This window comes from Dryas octopetala, chromosome 8 (assembly GCF_963921425.1).
Source record: "Dryas octopetala chromosome 8, drDryOcto1.1, whole genome shotgun sequence".
Taxonomy (NCBI): domain Eukaryota; kingdom Viridiplantae; phylum Streptophyta; class Magnoliopsida; order Rosales; family Rosaceae; genus Dryas; species Dryas octopetala.
The window spans coordinates 138,361-153,405 of record NC_141373.1 but is presented as its reverse complement, the minus strand read 5'-3'; the positions used below and the strand labels follow the sequence as shown (position 1 = coordinate 153,405).

The 15,045-nt window shown below is 37.9% G+C and overlaps 3 protein-coding genes across 3 annotated transcripts; 1 reads left to right on the top strand and 2 right to left on the bottom strand.

Moving 5' to 3' along the window:
• Positions 1–276: 276 nt before the first annotated feature.
• On the top strand, positions 277–3,020 carry GH9B13 (glycosyl hydrolase 9B13). The gene is made up of 8 exons (XM_086254753.1): positions 277–588; positions 711–917; positions 1,051–1,251; positions 1,378–1,470; positions 1,568–1,729; positions 1,826–1,937; positions 2,053–2,216; positions 2,372–3,020. The coding sequence occupies exons 1-8, from the start codon at positions 325–327 to the stop codon at positions 2,702–2,704; spliced, it is 1,536 nt and encodes a 511-aa protein (XP_086110879.1). The 5' UTR covers positions 277–324; the 3' UTR covers positions 2,705–3,020.
• Positions 3,021–4,465: 1,445 nt separating this feature from the next.
• Positions 4,466–9,613, bottom strand: SUS3 (sucrose synthase 3). Its single transcript, XM_086253787.1, has 15 exons — positions 9,354–9,613; positions 9,042–9,177; positions 8,657–8,808; positions 8,354–8,546; positions 7,909–8,027; positions 7,543–7,759; positions 7,296–7,391; positions 7,046–7,219; positions 6,598–6,714; positions 6,348–6,514; positions 5,821–6,045; positions 5,409–5,730; positions 5,084–5,328; positions 4,858–4,996; positions 4,466–4,674 (listed from the first exon to the last, which is right to left on the bottom strand). The coding sequence occupies exons 1-15, from the start codon at positions 9,458–9,460 to the stop codon at positions 4,636–4,638; spliced, it is 2,448 nt and encodes an 815-aa protein (XP_086109913.1). The 5' UTR covers positions 9,461–9,613; the 3' UTR covers positions 4,466–4,635.
• Positions 9,614–12,198: 2,585 nt separating this feature from the next.
• LOC147275507 (uncharacterized) lies at positions 12,199–13,191 on the bottom strand. The gene is made up of 4 exons (XM_086253922.1): positions 13,084–13,191; positions 12,878–12,979; positions 12,717–12,797; positions 12,199–12,627 (listed from the first exon to the last, which is right to left on the bottom strand). Exons 1-4 carry the CDS (start codon positions 13,189–13,191, stop codon positions 12,199–12,201), a joined length of 720 nt encoding a protein of 239 aa, XP_086110048.1.
• Between the last annotated feature and the right edge of the window lie 1,854 nt (positions 13,192–15,045).

Sequence of the window (15,045 nt, the reverse complement as noted above, 5' to 3'; positions counted from 1 at the left end):
TATTAATAGAGCTTTAGACTTTAGTGCAAATCGGACTCCCACGTGACTGTGATGTGAGCAGTCCATATAGAGGAAACCCAAAATTGACATTACACAATATCCAAAGGAGCATGCACAGTGAACCAAAACAGTGACAAAAGGCCTCATTGTGAAATAATCCAAATTAATTAACAAAAGGCAAGCCTTTATTGGAGAATGTGGACTTAATTATGATTATGGCCAGGCTCATGTTAAAGAGGGAGCTTGCAGTTTATAAATACTAAGGGGGGTGTGTCCGGTTCTCCCACTGCGGCTTATTACGGGTTGGCAGTTGGGGCAGCCAAAATGGGTCTGTTTGGTTTCTCTTTCACACTTGGCTTCCTGCTCCTCACTTGCTTTACCACTCTGCTGCTCTGCAATGCCAATCCTGCCTACTACCACCACCCAATCCAACACCACCACCATCCTCGCTTTGCCAGTCACAACTACAGAGATGCTCTTACCAAGTCCATCCTCTTCTTTGAAGGCCAGAGGTCTGGAAAGCTCCCTCCTAACCAGAGGGTTACTTGGAGGAGAGACTCTGGTCTCTCAGATGGCTCAGCCATGCATGTATGCTAAAAAAAACCCACCTTTACCTTTTTTTTATGTCATTGTTTCTTTAGTTTTGTTTATGTGGGAAGATTTATATGAAGTGGGATTTACTCATTTCAATGTGATGCTTTGAAATGCAGGTTGATTTGGTTGGAGGGTACTATGATGCAGGGGACAATGTGAAATTTGGGTTTCCCATGGCTTTCACCACCACCATGCTTTCATGGAGTGTTATTGAGTTTGGTGGGTTGATGAAGGGTGAGTTGCAGAACGCCAAGGAAGCCATTCGTTGGGCCACTGATTACCTCCTCAAAGCAACTGCCCACCCAGACACCATTTATGTTCAGGTTTCAATTTTTTTGCTTTTGCTATGCATTCTTCATATTTCTGCCTGTTCTTTCTGTTAGAGAACCAGCCTTTTGCTTTTCATTGTTTCTTTTTCCAGAAATTTAAGGTTGATTTTGAGTGTTTACTTGGCAGGTTGGTGATGCTAACAGAGACCATGCTTGTTGGGAGAGACCAGAAGACATGGATACTCCAAGAAGTGTTTTCAAGATTGACCAAAACACCCCTGGCTCTGAAGTAGCAGCTGAAACTGCTGCTGCTCTTGCATCTGCTTCATTGGTCTTCAGAAGAAGTGACCCCACTTACTCCAAACTTTTGGTCAGGAGGGCTATCCGGGTAAGTAAATATTTAAAACAGGCCAAACTTCAAATTTAACAAAAAAAAAAAACAGGGTATTCCTTTACTGGTTTAATTTTCCAAATTTCCCAAAAAAATTGATATCATATTTGCTTGTGTGTCTAGGTGTTTGAGTTTGCTGATAAGCATAGAGGAGCCTACAGCACCGGATTGAGGAAATATGTATGCCCCTTCTACTGTGATTTCTCTGGTTATCAGGTAAACATTTCATTTTTCAAGTATCCCCAATTAATAATTGTTGTTTCTACAAAGGGTGGCTAAAGCTATTAACTTTTTTATGTTTTAATTATTCTAGGATGAGCTGTTGTGGGGTGCTGCCTGGCTGCACAAGGCCACCAAGAATCCAACCTATCTGAGCTACATTCAAATTAATGGCCAGATTCTTGGGGCTGCAGAGTATGATAACACATTTGGATGGGATAACAAGCATGTTGGAGCAAGAATTCTTCTCTCCAAGGTCCCATTTCTAAAAATATATTTACTTTCATGCTTAATCATTAATCTTCCATGGTTGTCCAGTCTTTAATTCAAAATGTGGCCTTTGCATTTACAGGCATTCCTGGTTCAAAAGTTAAGATCTCTTCATGACTACAAAGGCCATGCAGATAATTTTATCTGCTCCATCATTCCAAGAGCCTCTTTCTCTTCAGCCCAATACACCCCAGGTACTCTCTCTCTCTCTCTCTCTCTCTCTCTCTCTCTCTCTCTCTCTCTCTCTACAAAGAGTCAAGAGTGGTCCTGTTTATAACGGCTAGTGCTCGATCTTGGTTTTTGTTGCAGGTGGTCTCCTGTTCAAAATGAATGATAGCAACATGCAGTATGTGACCTCCACTTCATTCCTGGTCTTAACCTACGCCAAGTACTTAACCACTGCCCGCCAGGTGGTGGTTTGTGGTGGAATTACCATCACCCCGAAGAGGCTCCGAACCATTGCCAAACGACAGGTCTAATCCTAATCTTAATCTTATATGTCATATTTAATTAAAGACATTCATTCCTCTTTTGTTTAGATAAGCAAGTATCATTGTCTTAATTAATCTCGTTTGCTCTTTCTAATTATAATATTGTGATTTGTGAATGAATTAATGGATTTTACCAGGTGGACTACCTACTAGGAGACAACCCTTTGAAGATGTCCTACATGGTGGGTTATGGGCCAAGGTACCCACAAAGGATACACCACAGGGGATCATCACTACCGTCCATTGCTTCACACCCAGCCAAGATCCAGTGCTCCTCTGGCTTCAGTGTGATGAGCTCCCAGTCCCCCAACCCCAACATCCATGTGGGTGCAGTGATTGGTGGGCCCGACCAGCATGACAGGTTCCCAGATCAACGGTCAGATTATGAGCAGTCAGAACCAGCCACTTACATTAACGCACCCCTTGTAGGAGCACTTGCTTATCTTGCTCACTCATTTGGCCAGCTCTAGTCAGTCGATCTCAGTCTACTACACCCACAAGAAATCAAGAAAAAGATTCTCAGATTCTCCAACTTGTTAGGTGTTTTTTTTTTTCTTTGAATATTTTTTAGCTCCAACCCCAAACTATGAAGCACAAGGGTCAAGGTCGTCTAGATGGCCAGCCTTGGCTCATTTCATATTAGGTTAATATAATATAAATATTGTTTACAGCTAGTTTATCATCCATTGGCGCGAGAGAAAGTTTCGTGCCAGTAACGGAGTTTATATGTAAAAGTTATGGGCTCGAAGTTTGGCCATTGAATTTGATTGAGCAAAAAGAAATGAAAAGAAGATTGGCCATTGGGTTGCTTTTTTAACTCCTATTCTAATTTCGTCGCTTGTTCAGTGAAATTTGTCCTCTAGTGTTTAACTAGCAATTACTTGGTGTGATTTGAGTTAATCTTGGTGCCGTTGGAATAAAATTAATAAATAAAATAAAAGGTTGCAATAAGATATAGCTGGGTCCATATATAAAATGGTATTGAAAGTATATTGTCGGATGTTCTGCCCTAGGAGCTAAATAAATACAAGAATCCAAAGCAAGGTGTTAGATCCAAACCACATCACTTAGGAGGGTGTTCCGAGTTTAATGTATTTTAAAATTTATAAAATCTATCAAAATTTAAAAAAATTGGGTGAAATTTTTATGAAATTTGTTATGTGCAAAAAATGCATTCAAATTCAACCAAATCTATCCAAATTTATTAGAATTCTTTACTTAATGAAATTCATGACTTTTTTAAGACATTTAAATTTTATTAAAATCTAAGTTGGAGACACTTAAAGTTAATTAAAATCTAAATTAAAAACACTTAAATTTTATTAAACTTTTAAAATTTAATGAAATTTAAGTTGAAACACCCCTAATAACATTTATACTTTGTTTGTAAATTAATAAGCAAGAAAAGGATTATAAACAATAAGAATTGGGGGTGTCGTCAGTGGATAATGTTGTGGGTTTCACGAGTATTTGACCATTGAAATGAGTGGAAAAGAGAGAGATGAAGAAAGAAGATTTTGCTGTGGCATGTGATGGTTGGGGACTGGCCTGGGGGATTGTGGATCGTATGGTCAAAAAAGCTGGTATGTATATGCAGGCTAGCTTGTCAGTGGTGTCAGGTGTCAGATGTGGGTGTAAAGCGCGAGAAAGTGGCTACTGGGTAGCCCAGCCCAGCCTAGCCTAGTATACTCGTCTTTCTGACAGGGAGTGTATCAGAATCGAGAGGTCACATGCTCTGTTGTTGAGGCCCAACTCCATTTCCAATCTAGTGATCTTTTCAAAGGAAGGGTCCAAAGGGACCAAAAGACATTCCGACTCTGGTATTTAATTCAACTGGAGTATAAGATCTATTGAGACTAAAGATAGATTCATTTTAGTGAAGCACATGGATTGAAGTATTGAACCAAATGTTCTTGGTGAGTGAAGCAATTTTCATTTTACTCTTATATCAATTCATTCTAGTCCCCTTCTATCTAATATGAAATATCTGAATGCATGAGTTCATCACATCTATTCAGTCATGCCAGTTTGTGGTCCTTTGATTTCTGGCTCATCATCTTACGCTTGGAAAATTAGGAAAAATCTGGATCTAAGTGCTTTTTGTAGGTTTGAAACATTTATATCATGTTGTGTTATCTAGTAAAGATTTACCATAGTCTTGACAGATTTCCCTTTTGAACAAAATTATAATCCATGACAATCTGTTTTGGCATATTAGACTTATTAGTTAATTAACTTAATTCACAAGAGCTTTATTACAACAGTAGAACGCTTCAGAAGAGCTTGGATATAATTCCACATTCATACAATTCATACACAAGCGTAACTTTATTTCATTTGTACAACTATTACCTTGGGAAGTGTCATTGAGTTATGGGATAGACAGCCGAGTAACTGTTGCTTAATGTGGGTCATCGCTTGCTGGAGGAATCGATTTTACCTGAAACAATGTAGACATAATGAATTTTATGAAGATGACTCATTTGATCCTTAAGCACAGATGGGCACTAATCCTATCGAAATCAGTCTTAATTTATTCAAAATAAGATAACCAGAGTATAGCTCATTCTTTATCCACACGTATACCCCAAAAATTATTCACATTCTAATAACAAGTACTCACCAAATCACGGAACTTCAGAATGTAGAACATCTCAAGATATCGTCGGGTCTCGCGCCTTTCAAGCTTTGATACATGCTTCCAGAAACCATAAACGCCAGCCAATGTCATTAGTCTTTCAGAGTAAATCTTCCATGTGTACCTACAACATTACAAAAGGTCTCTCTAAACTTCAAATAACACATGGTTAAAGAAGTGCGATTCCATTAGTATATAAAGTTTTACTAACCTTTCATAAATTCTTTTAAGGCCTCCCTCTGAGATTGTATTCCAGTAGCTATGATCCTCCTTGCACCGTTGAAAGAAATCTGCCATAAGTGCAGAAGCCTGTTCAGGGTGATAAGGATCAAAATGAAATCCTGATATACCGTGCTCAATAATATCTGCAGGACCACCATGGCAAGTGGCAAATGTTGGCAGGCCACAAGTCATGGCCTCCACAACTGTGAGTCCAAAAGCTTCATAAAGTGCAGGCTGCAATTACAAATTAAACAAAGTAAATTAGAGTAGCCCAGGGACTTTTATATGAAACAAAATTGACTGGCCCTATGTACCTGAACAAAAGCACCTCCTGTATCTGCTATGTAACGATATAGCTCACCGTTACGTGCTCGATTAGTTTGGGCTGATATCCATCGAAATTGACCATTTAAGTTGTACTCCTTTATAAGACTATGCATCTTCTCAATCTCTGCAATCTCTTCTCTATCGTTTGACTTCTTCACATCATTGTAACCAGCCACCAAGACAAGGTTTACCAGATCCCTCAGTTTGGGATTCTTACCATAGCACTCGACCAACCCAGTCATGTTTTTCACCTGGTCCAGTCTTGCCATGGAAAATAATATGGGCTTTGACGGATCATTCAGTATACCACTGAACCAATAAAGAAGAAATATCGTATTATCAAGTGACTGCTACAAATAACTCACATTGTCACATTTGATACACTATGAAAGAACTCACATGTGCTCTTCATTCTGCTCAGGATCATATAGCAACTTTTCTATGGAACCATGTAGGGCTGTAAGTCTCTTTTGCTTCTCAGAGTAAGGGAAATAAATGCACATATCTGCTCCGGGTGACACGATATTGAACTTTGGATCAAAAACATTAATGCCATGAACGACTCGGTACAGCCCTGGAAGAGTGAAAGAGCTGTGGCTCTCATACTGACCGACAGTATTCTTCCTGAAAGAATGGATAAAAAAAAAAGTTAAGCAAACAAGGAAATTAACATCAATAAAATAAAGAACAAGGCAAAGATGAATATGGAGAAGCAATTGACTCCAATTTTCAAAAGCACTATTGATGCTTAAGTTATGGTGTGGGAAGCCTTTTTGTATTACAAATTACCATAGTAGTCTAATTAACAAGGCTAATACCAGATTAAACTAAACACACTGAACCGGAAATGACTAATAATTGTTTCGATGAAAAAAAAAACCAAAACATTCATCTATAACACAATTCCACAGCATAAGGAGACTTACGTTCCTGCAATCTCTTGGTATGTGCTGGTGATTATAAAATCTGCACTATTCATGGCTATTAGGTCAGCCGTGAATTGACTTGAGAAGTGGTATTTATCCTCAAACTTTTTCCAGTATATATCTGAATCTGGATATTTTGTTTTCTCCAACGCATGTGCAATCGTGCACTGTACATGCCAAAGTTAAAATAGTCAGATAACATTCTTGTTAGATAATATGATGAACTGGGCAGCTGCAGAAAATACTGGACCTGTGTAACTCCCATTTTGTAAGCCAACAAAGATGCAACAAGATTCCCATCACTGTAATTTCCGATAATAAAATCTGGATGTCCCTGTAACTCAGCAGTCATTTCACTTGCAGCATCCTGATCACATGCAAAACAAAATTTGAAAAAGCAAGTAAGAATTAGTAAATCAGAAGACAATTTAACTCTATAACATTCTGAATATGCAATTAGGGAACAAAGTCATGTGCTACTTCCATAATGCAATGGTATCACAGAGGGGTAGCAACCTATGGCAGTAATGCAGACGGACAGATATAAATAAATCATCCAATTAAGATGGTGAAATGACAGCAAGCACAATTTTAGATCATTTCCACATATTCTGTCAGTGTTGAAGCATCAATTTTAGATCCATCATTATTTTCAGCGTGAAGAATAATTAGAGCTTTACATGTTAAAAAGAGTTTACCTCAGCAAAGGTCTCCAAATAAGGCCATACATCAAACCTTGAGATCCATTTACGAAGAATCCCTTTCTCTGATCTAAAAGGAACTCGTAAAATATGTGTGTAGTATGTTCCACTGACTCTTTCCAGCCGCTGGTTGCATGTAGTTCCTTTTGCATCAGGTATTAGCCTGGTCACCTTGGAACACCAGCGAAAAACTCATTAGTTTTACAAAGAGAAAAGCTACCATAAGGATTTGGCTAAAGACACTTACGATAAGGATTCTTGGAGTGAAATCTAATCCTTGTTTCTGAATTCTACTCAGCATTTCATTTTCGAGGGCACGCACTTGGTCCAGTATATAGACAACCTGCACATAAAATTATGTAAAAAGTTCTCATCTTAACAGTTACAGTGATAGCTAACATGCTAAAGCTCATGCACAGAAGATTATGGAATACTTAAAGTACACACAATTGCACCGTGAGGTCTGTTAGTCATTTAAAAAGAAAAAATAATACCTGCCCACCAGTGTCAGGTAAACCTAAGACATTTGCTTGCCCAAAGTATCCATGTGGAGACAAAATGACAACATTAAACACCATTGGTACTCTCCCAAGGAATGTCGCCAATACAGAAGGATCAGGAGCCTGAAGGATATCTAGGAGAAGATGCATCATCTCCAGTACGTGTGCTGCAGTGTCTCCCCAACCCCGCTCAAAGCCCATTCCTTGTAATCTACATACAAGTCACAGAAAAATAAAAACGGCATATGATCAGGAATTACAGTGTTCTAAATGTGCATCTCCAGGAGGCAGTTGCAGAGAGAACATAGGTATTGATTAACATACATGTGCATATGCATGTGTCTATCTATATAAGCTTACACATATTCAAACTCAGAGTAGGGTGTCTCAGGTGAAAGCTTAGAAAGATAATCGTCAGCCTTTGCCAAAGCTGACTGAAGCCTGGATATGCTCTGTATCCGATCATTTAACATCAATGCCTACACAAAATTGTTAATCAAATTAGCTAGCTCAAACAAAGTCCTCATACGAAAACAAAAACTTGTTTATTTCTAGGTTAAGTTGTAAATTTTTTTTAGGATGAAATAGAAGATCAACACATACCATGTAAACCAAAAAGGTAAAGCAAAGCAAACCGAAGAAAAATAGGCTAATTGTAAATTAGAATATTTTAGATTTCTAAGGGTCACAATAGCAAATAGATAATAAATGCGAAAATTTAGCAAAACTAAACTACTCATCACAAGTAAAGAGAATTTTAACAGAAAATATCCTCTATTAGGGAAGCCTTGCCCAGCAAACTTACATGCCCTTTATATTTGTGAGCTCTAAGGAAATCAAGTAATGGCTCCAAAGAGTCTTTGTTACGAAACATAATTGAAGAAAGGTGGCGGTTGAGAAATTGAACACCATTCCCAATTGATGAAGACTGGGTGGGGCGAGGAAAATTAGCATTGAATGGCTCGAAGTCGAGCTCAAGTACGTAATTGTCGTTAGACCTAATACATGTAAACCAAGAAAATTATGTTATAGAAGAAAACTCATATGGGTATAAGTTCAGTAAAACGTTCCTTGACAGAAAAAATAAAATAAAATAAAATTTACTTACTCCCCATTTACAAGTTCTTCTTTGAAGCTAAGATATTCAGAAACACTCAATTGCTCCACACTGAGCTCAAAAACATTAACACGAATGTATTCCCAAACACCTGGTCTTGGACGAACTGCTAGAACCACAAATGGAGGCAGAACAATGGCTTCCTACACCAGAATAATACACTACTGTTTATTGATAGTAACTGGTAAGCTAAATTTACATATTAAAATCCAAACAGGGAAAAAAGAAAATTGCACAATATCCCCAAACCAAATCAACTAATCAATACATAATGATTGAACATTGTAACAAAGTTCCTCTCTATGATATGAGTTGTATTGATTTTCAGCGAGAAAATAATATCAATTAGAAGAAACGGTCTTGAAAGGAAATAGACCTGTGCTGATTTGAGGACTTCACTAAAAGGACCATCCCGGAGCTTTTTCCTCGCTTCTTCATCATCGCCGATGACATTATCGAGCTCATCGATCAGGCTATGAGGTTGCAATATCCCTTTTCCCTGAGCGACATACCTTCAAACCAAAAAGGAGGACAGGAAGATAGCAAAAACTCAGTAATCCAACAACAACAGTGTTTTTCTGAGATTTTCTCGGGAAACAAGCAGAGCAAACGTTATTAGAACCAAAAATTAAAAAAAAAAAAAAAAAAAAAAGAAAGGTTTGATGTGGAAGTGAGAAATTGAGCGAACCTGGAAAGAAGGGAAACGAGTTCGTTGCGGTGCGCAGAGAGAGTGTCCTCGACACGTTCTCTGCAGCTCATCATTCGAGTTAGCTTAGGAGCACCACGGTTGTCCATGTTGAATCAATTTTCAGTGTTTCTTGCTGTTGTTCTCCTTCTTCTACAAGTCAGTCTGAGATGCTTATTACTCTGTTCCTACAAGTCTCGTGAGAGATTGAAAGCCAACTTTTGTGTGCGACGTGGTAGCAGAAGAGAAATCACAGTTTATATATAAATTTATAATGGAGTTGATTAGTGGAACCGACGAGGAGATAATGACGAGGGTGATATTCATTATGTACAGTCACACTCACAAAAACACCTATATATAATTTTTTTTTTTTTGTCACAAAAACACGTATTAGAGTAGCAGAGCGGACTGAGAGTGAGAGATACGTGTTGCATTTTGTTACGTGACGTTTGTTAAGCGCACAAGGCAAAAATTTGAAGGGGCATTATCCCCTGTCCTGCTGTATTAAAAATTTGAAAAACAGTGGGTGTTGACCTCTCTCATTCACAGTCTAGTAATATTATTATTTTTTGTATTAATCTGATGATTTATGTGCCATAATATCTGCAGTCATATAGATTACAACCTGCCCAATATTTACATAGATTCTATTATAACGAATTAGCAAAAAGTTTATTATATGGCATAATTACAATGTTTATCTATTAGTTTCCAAGGTCATGATATTTAATTATTCGTCCTTCCGCGACATAGTCGACGGGTCCACTCCACGACCATAACCATCAAAGGCCAACGACTGGTTCTGGTTTTCCCATAAAGATTTGGACTCGTTCACTTTTTTGGTTTTTTGTATATCAGTCGACAGTCATAACCCTTTTTCTTGGACTGAATATGTGTACTAGATTACTAGTTGAGGAATCCAAATTGGACACTGTTTGCTGCAGTGGATAACATTAGATCTGAAAATATCCTATGGTGCCACTGCTACCCGATTTGGTAACACGATATAAATGATATAAAAAATTAGTGTTTGTGGTGAGGTTTATCATGTTGTGTTGAAAAATATGGGCTCATAAATTTTTGTGTTAATCTACGAAATCCGTTAAGATCTAAATATATTTTATTTTATTTTTTCTTATAATTTTGATCATTTAATTTACACTTTTTTAAAATATTTTTTATATATAAGTATATAACTATACATTTATGCACTCAGATGGCGAGGGATTGTAGCTTTCAAGATGTGGTCTTGTACTTAGATGTGCAGTTGGCAATTAAGACGGTCACTAGTGAGGTTCAACCACTCTTGTCGAAAGGATTGTTAATTACTTGATGAGATTAAGTTTCTTTTTAATAGTTTTAGTTCTTTAGTTTTTCTTTATCATTCTCATGTTTGTAATCCTGCAGCGTATGCGCTTGCTAGGTTTGTGCTCACATGTTCGAAACCAATTCTGTGGGATGAATGCCCTCGTTGGTTGGTCGACATTGTGGCACTTGATGTCAACATTGGTTAATTAATGGTTGCACTCTTTTTCTATATATATATATATATATATATACAGGCTCCTTCTGTTGAGGTATACCTCAACTTATTTATGTTGAGATATGATCTTGTTGAGGCCCACACGAGTCGTTTTGTGTCGATTCGAACCGTTCGCAAGGATCAACTTCATTGATAGATTATCTTTGCAAAAAATTAATCAAATCAGAAATCATTTGCCTATCTAACTTTGATAAAACAAATGAACGGTTTTATCGAAAATATTTGGTTCGTCCATTTATTTGATCAAAGTTAGATAGACAAATGATTTCTGATTTGGCTAATTTTTTGCAAAGATGATCTATCAATGGAGATGTAAAAAATGAACGGTTTGGATGGACACAAAACAGCTCGTGTGGGCCCTAACAGGGTATACCTCAACATAAATAAGTTGAGGTATACCTCAATAGAAGGAGTCTGTATATATATATACATTTATGTAATAAAATATATTTAATTTAAGTTTTTTTGTTAAAAAAAATATTTTTCAACAGGTGAAACAAATCGTATTGTGTTCACTTGTTAACTTAACGTGTTGTGTTTTTGTAACCCATTATGAGATCTAGATGACATTTTCTAATATTACAAATTTTTACATTTCAGTTATGTATTTATTACGCTAAAATTAGGATGAAAGATGAATACGTACTCTATTACCACTACAAGAAAAAAGGGTTTGGGAGAGGAACGAAATTCGTCGCCCAAAGTAGAGTTTCGTCGCCCAAACGTTTGGGCGACGAAATTGGTTCGTCGAGCGTTTGGACGCCCAAAATGTGACGCCCAAGAGTTTGGGCGACGAACTGCTAAATTTCGTCGCCCCAAGACACCTGGGGCAACGGATTTTTTTCGTCTCCTAACACATAAAATTCGTCGCCCAAAGCATGTTTAGGCGACGGACAAATTTCGTCGCCCAAAGAGGGTTTGGGCGACGAACACACTTATTCCTCGCCCAAAGCATGTTTGGGCGACGAAATTATCCGTCGCCTAAACAAGATTTGGGCGAGGAATAACTAATTTCCTCGCTGGAACGTTCTTTGGGCGACGGACAAATTTCGTCGCCCAAACCCTCTTTGGGCGACGAAATTTGTCCGTCGCCTAAACATGCTTTGGGCGACGAATAAGGGTGTTCGTCGCCTAAATATATTTGATTTAAAAATTTTTTTTTATTTAAATTATATATATGAATTTAATATTTAAAAAAAAAATCTTTATTCAAAAACTATATAAAACAAAATTAATAAATTTATATATCCAAAATATTCATACAAAGTATAAACAATTTAATTAATGCATACATACAAATAACTAATGGCCCCCTAGGTCAGTAGCATCATCGACACCGGTGGAGGAGTCTGGCATGCATTGGTCAATGTTGGGCGGCAGCACAAACCTAGGTAAAATCCTCGCCAACTGGCCAAACATCTGCTGCACCTTACTCGTCTGCTCCGCATATGCCGCTCTCGATTCTTCTAGTTGACCCTTCAATAGCTGCACTTCAGTGGTCAGGTTGACTAATTCTGCAAATGGCTGAGATGAAGACCCGGCGCTGAGATCACGAACCCGACCCGCTCCCATTCCGCGTATCTCCCTACCACGCCTAACACCCAGTGTCTCCGTCATAATACGAAGACCGGCATCGCGATCGGGGACTGAGATCGACTCCAACGGAGTGTCCGGAGGGTACTGGCTAGCCACCTCCTCCAAATAACTCGCCTTCTTGGCGAGCATCTCAGCCTTCAAAATATTATACACAAGTTAGGAATTAAGAAATCAAATACAAAAATTTAAATTTGTGAAATAAAACTAAAATATAAAAAACTAACGTGCTTCGCCTTGCCCTTGTCGTTGCCGGGTCGGGCATAAACATCCCCGTAGTTGTCGACCTCCGGAAATTGCGAACCAGCCTGAAAAAGAATGTAATGTTGACAAAAACTCAAACAATACTAAGGAATATATATATATATTAAATTAAATAATAGCGCACTTGACGATACGACTCCACCCGGTATGAGAAGGGCATGGAACCACCATGATGATTAATCCTTGCGGGCGCTTTCCGGTTCTGAAGATTGGCATTCGACTTCCTCTGTTAAATATTAAGCAAATTGTAAATGCACATATTAGTGCATACACAATAAAGGAATAACATAAGAAAAAATAATTTTGAAGTCCTAAAATGATATAACATACAAAAAATTTCGGACTCTGAAAATGAGTGCACAACCACTGCCACTGATCAAGCCGAGCTGCCATCTCCGGAGGAGGGCTGGCCAATGCCTCAGCTGCCGATCCAAACATGTTATATTCTCTGTGCAGCTCGTGCTTCCATTGTGTGTACACTTTTCTCAATAACTTCTCCATATACCTAGCTACATCCGGATCCTCCATCCGAATGTCATAGTTTACCTGAAAAAAATGCAATTATCAAATTGTTAGGAATGATCAAATTAATCATTTTATATTAATCGAAATATACTCACAGAAATGGAGCCCATAATGCTCATCTTGATGGCGTCATCAAACTTTTCCCAACTGAGGAAAAGCATGGGGCATTCACCACGGATAATCGATCCGACAAAGGAAGCGAAAGTACTATGGACCTCCTTGCTCGGTCGTAGGTGATCTTGCTCAAGAACGATTCGAATTCTCTAACAGTGACCACGTCGGGCCCTCCGTGCCGACTGAATCGCAGACCCAGTACTAGATGAGAGATCTGGGGGTATCGCCGGGGTCGATTCGCCCTGGGCTATGAGGTCGGGCTGTACTGCAGGGGCGGGCTGGGCTGCAGGGGCGGACATGGATGCTGAAGTGGACCTCCGAAATCCACCCCTGTTCGAGATCAAACTCATCTGCACAATTCAATAAATATTTATGTTAGTAAAAAAGAAAACTAAAGTAATAACTTACTAATCTGAATCATCATTATCACTTACTAATATGAATCACCATTATCAATTACTAATCTGAATCACCACTAGAAATAATCATTTCATCATCATCATCATCGATACCATCAACATCATCGATACCATCAACATCATCATCTTCATCTTCATCTTCATCTTCATCATCTTCATCATCATCATCATCGATGAAATCATTAACATCAATTTGGTGAAGTGGCCCAAGATCAATTAATAAGGCATCGATTGGCTGACCATATCACATAATTGTGCACTCCCAAACTGTCCATGGGTAATTTGGACAATTCAAGAATCATATTGGAGCGCAGTCACGCCAAGCGCCCATGCGCGCGTCCAATAGACTCTCGAACGGGTCTAAGGTGAATTTAAATTTAGTGTACAAAGTTATCCACTGATAACTTCGCACGACTAGTTAAATGTACAAAGTTATCGATTGATAACTTCGCACAAGCGCTTCGTGCCACATGACCTCACCCAGTACTCGAGAAGTGCTGGACTACGTCATCGGAAATTTTGCAATTACAACTAAACTAAATGTAACATACAAACTAAACTATAATTAATCTAACAATATACATATAAGCATACAAACAAACTATTAAATTTTAGCATATAAAAACATACAAATTAATTAATCAATTTTATAATTAATTTTAACATACAAACTAATTCACTCAAAAATTTAATACAATTATATATGAAACATTAAATACTAAATCATACAAAAACTTAACTAAAAGATAGATTAAACACATACCTCACCAAAAATGCAATTATCCTTCTTCGCAAATGCAACACTATCCTTCCTTCACCAAAAAAATAAATCATTGTCAAATATGAGCCCAACATCAATCTAAATTCAGATTTCACAACCAAACCACTAAATTAAAAAAACCCACAACATTAACTAATTACCACTAAAATCAGAAATTTCACAACTAATTTATGCAAAATCCACAATAAGTACAAAATCCACAATATTAGAAAACATAAAAAACAGAAAATACAAAAAAAAAAAAAACAGAAAATACAAAAAAAACAAAAAAAAAAACAGAAAATACCATAAAAAACAGAAAAAAAAAAACAGAAAATACCATAAATTCAAAAAAAACAAAATACCTGTGTTTCGGGGGGGTGTTGAGCTGGTTTCGGCTTCGAGGGGGGGGGGGGGGTTTTGGGTGAGCTGGTTTCGACTGGGGGGGGGATGGGTTTCGGTAGGGGTGGGTTT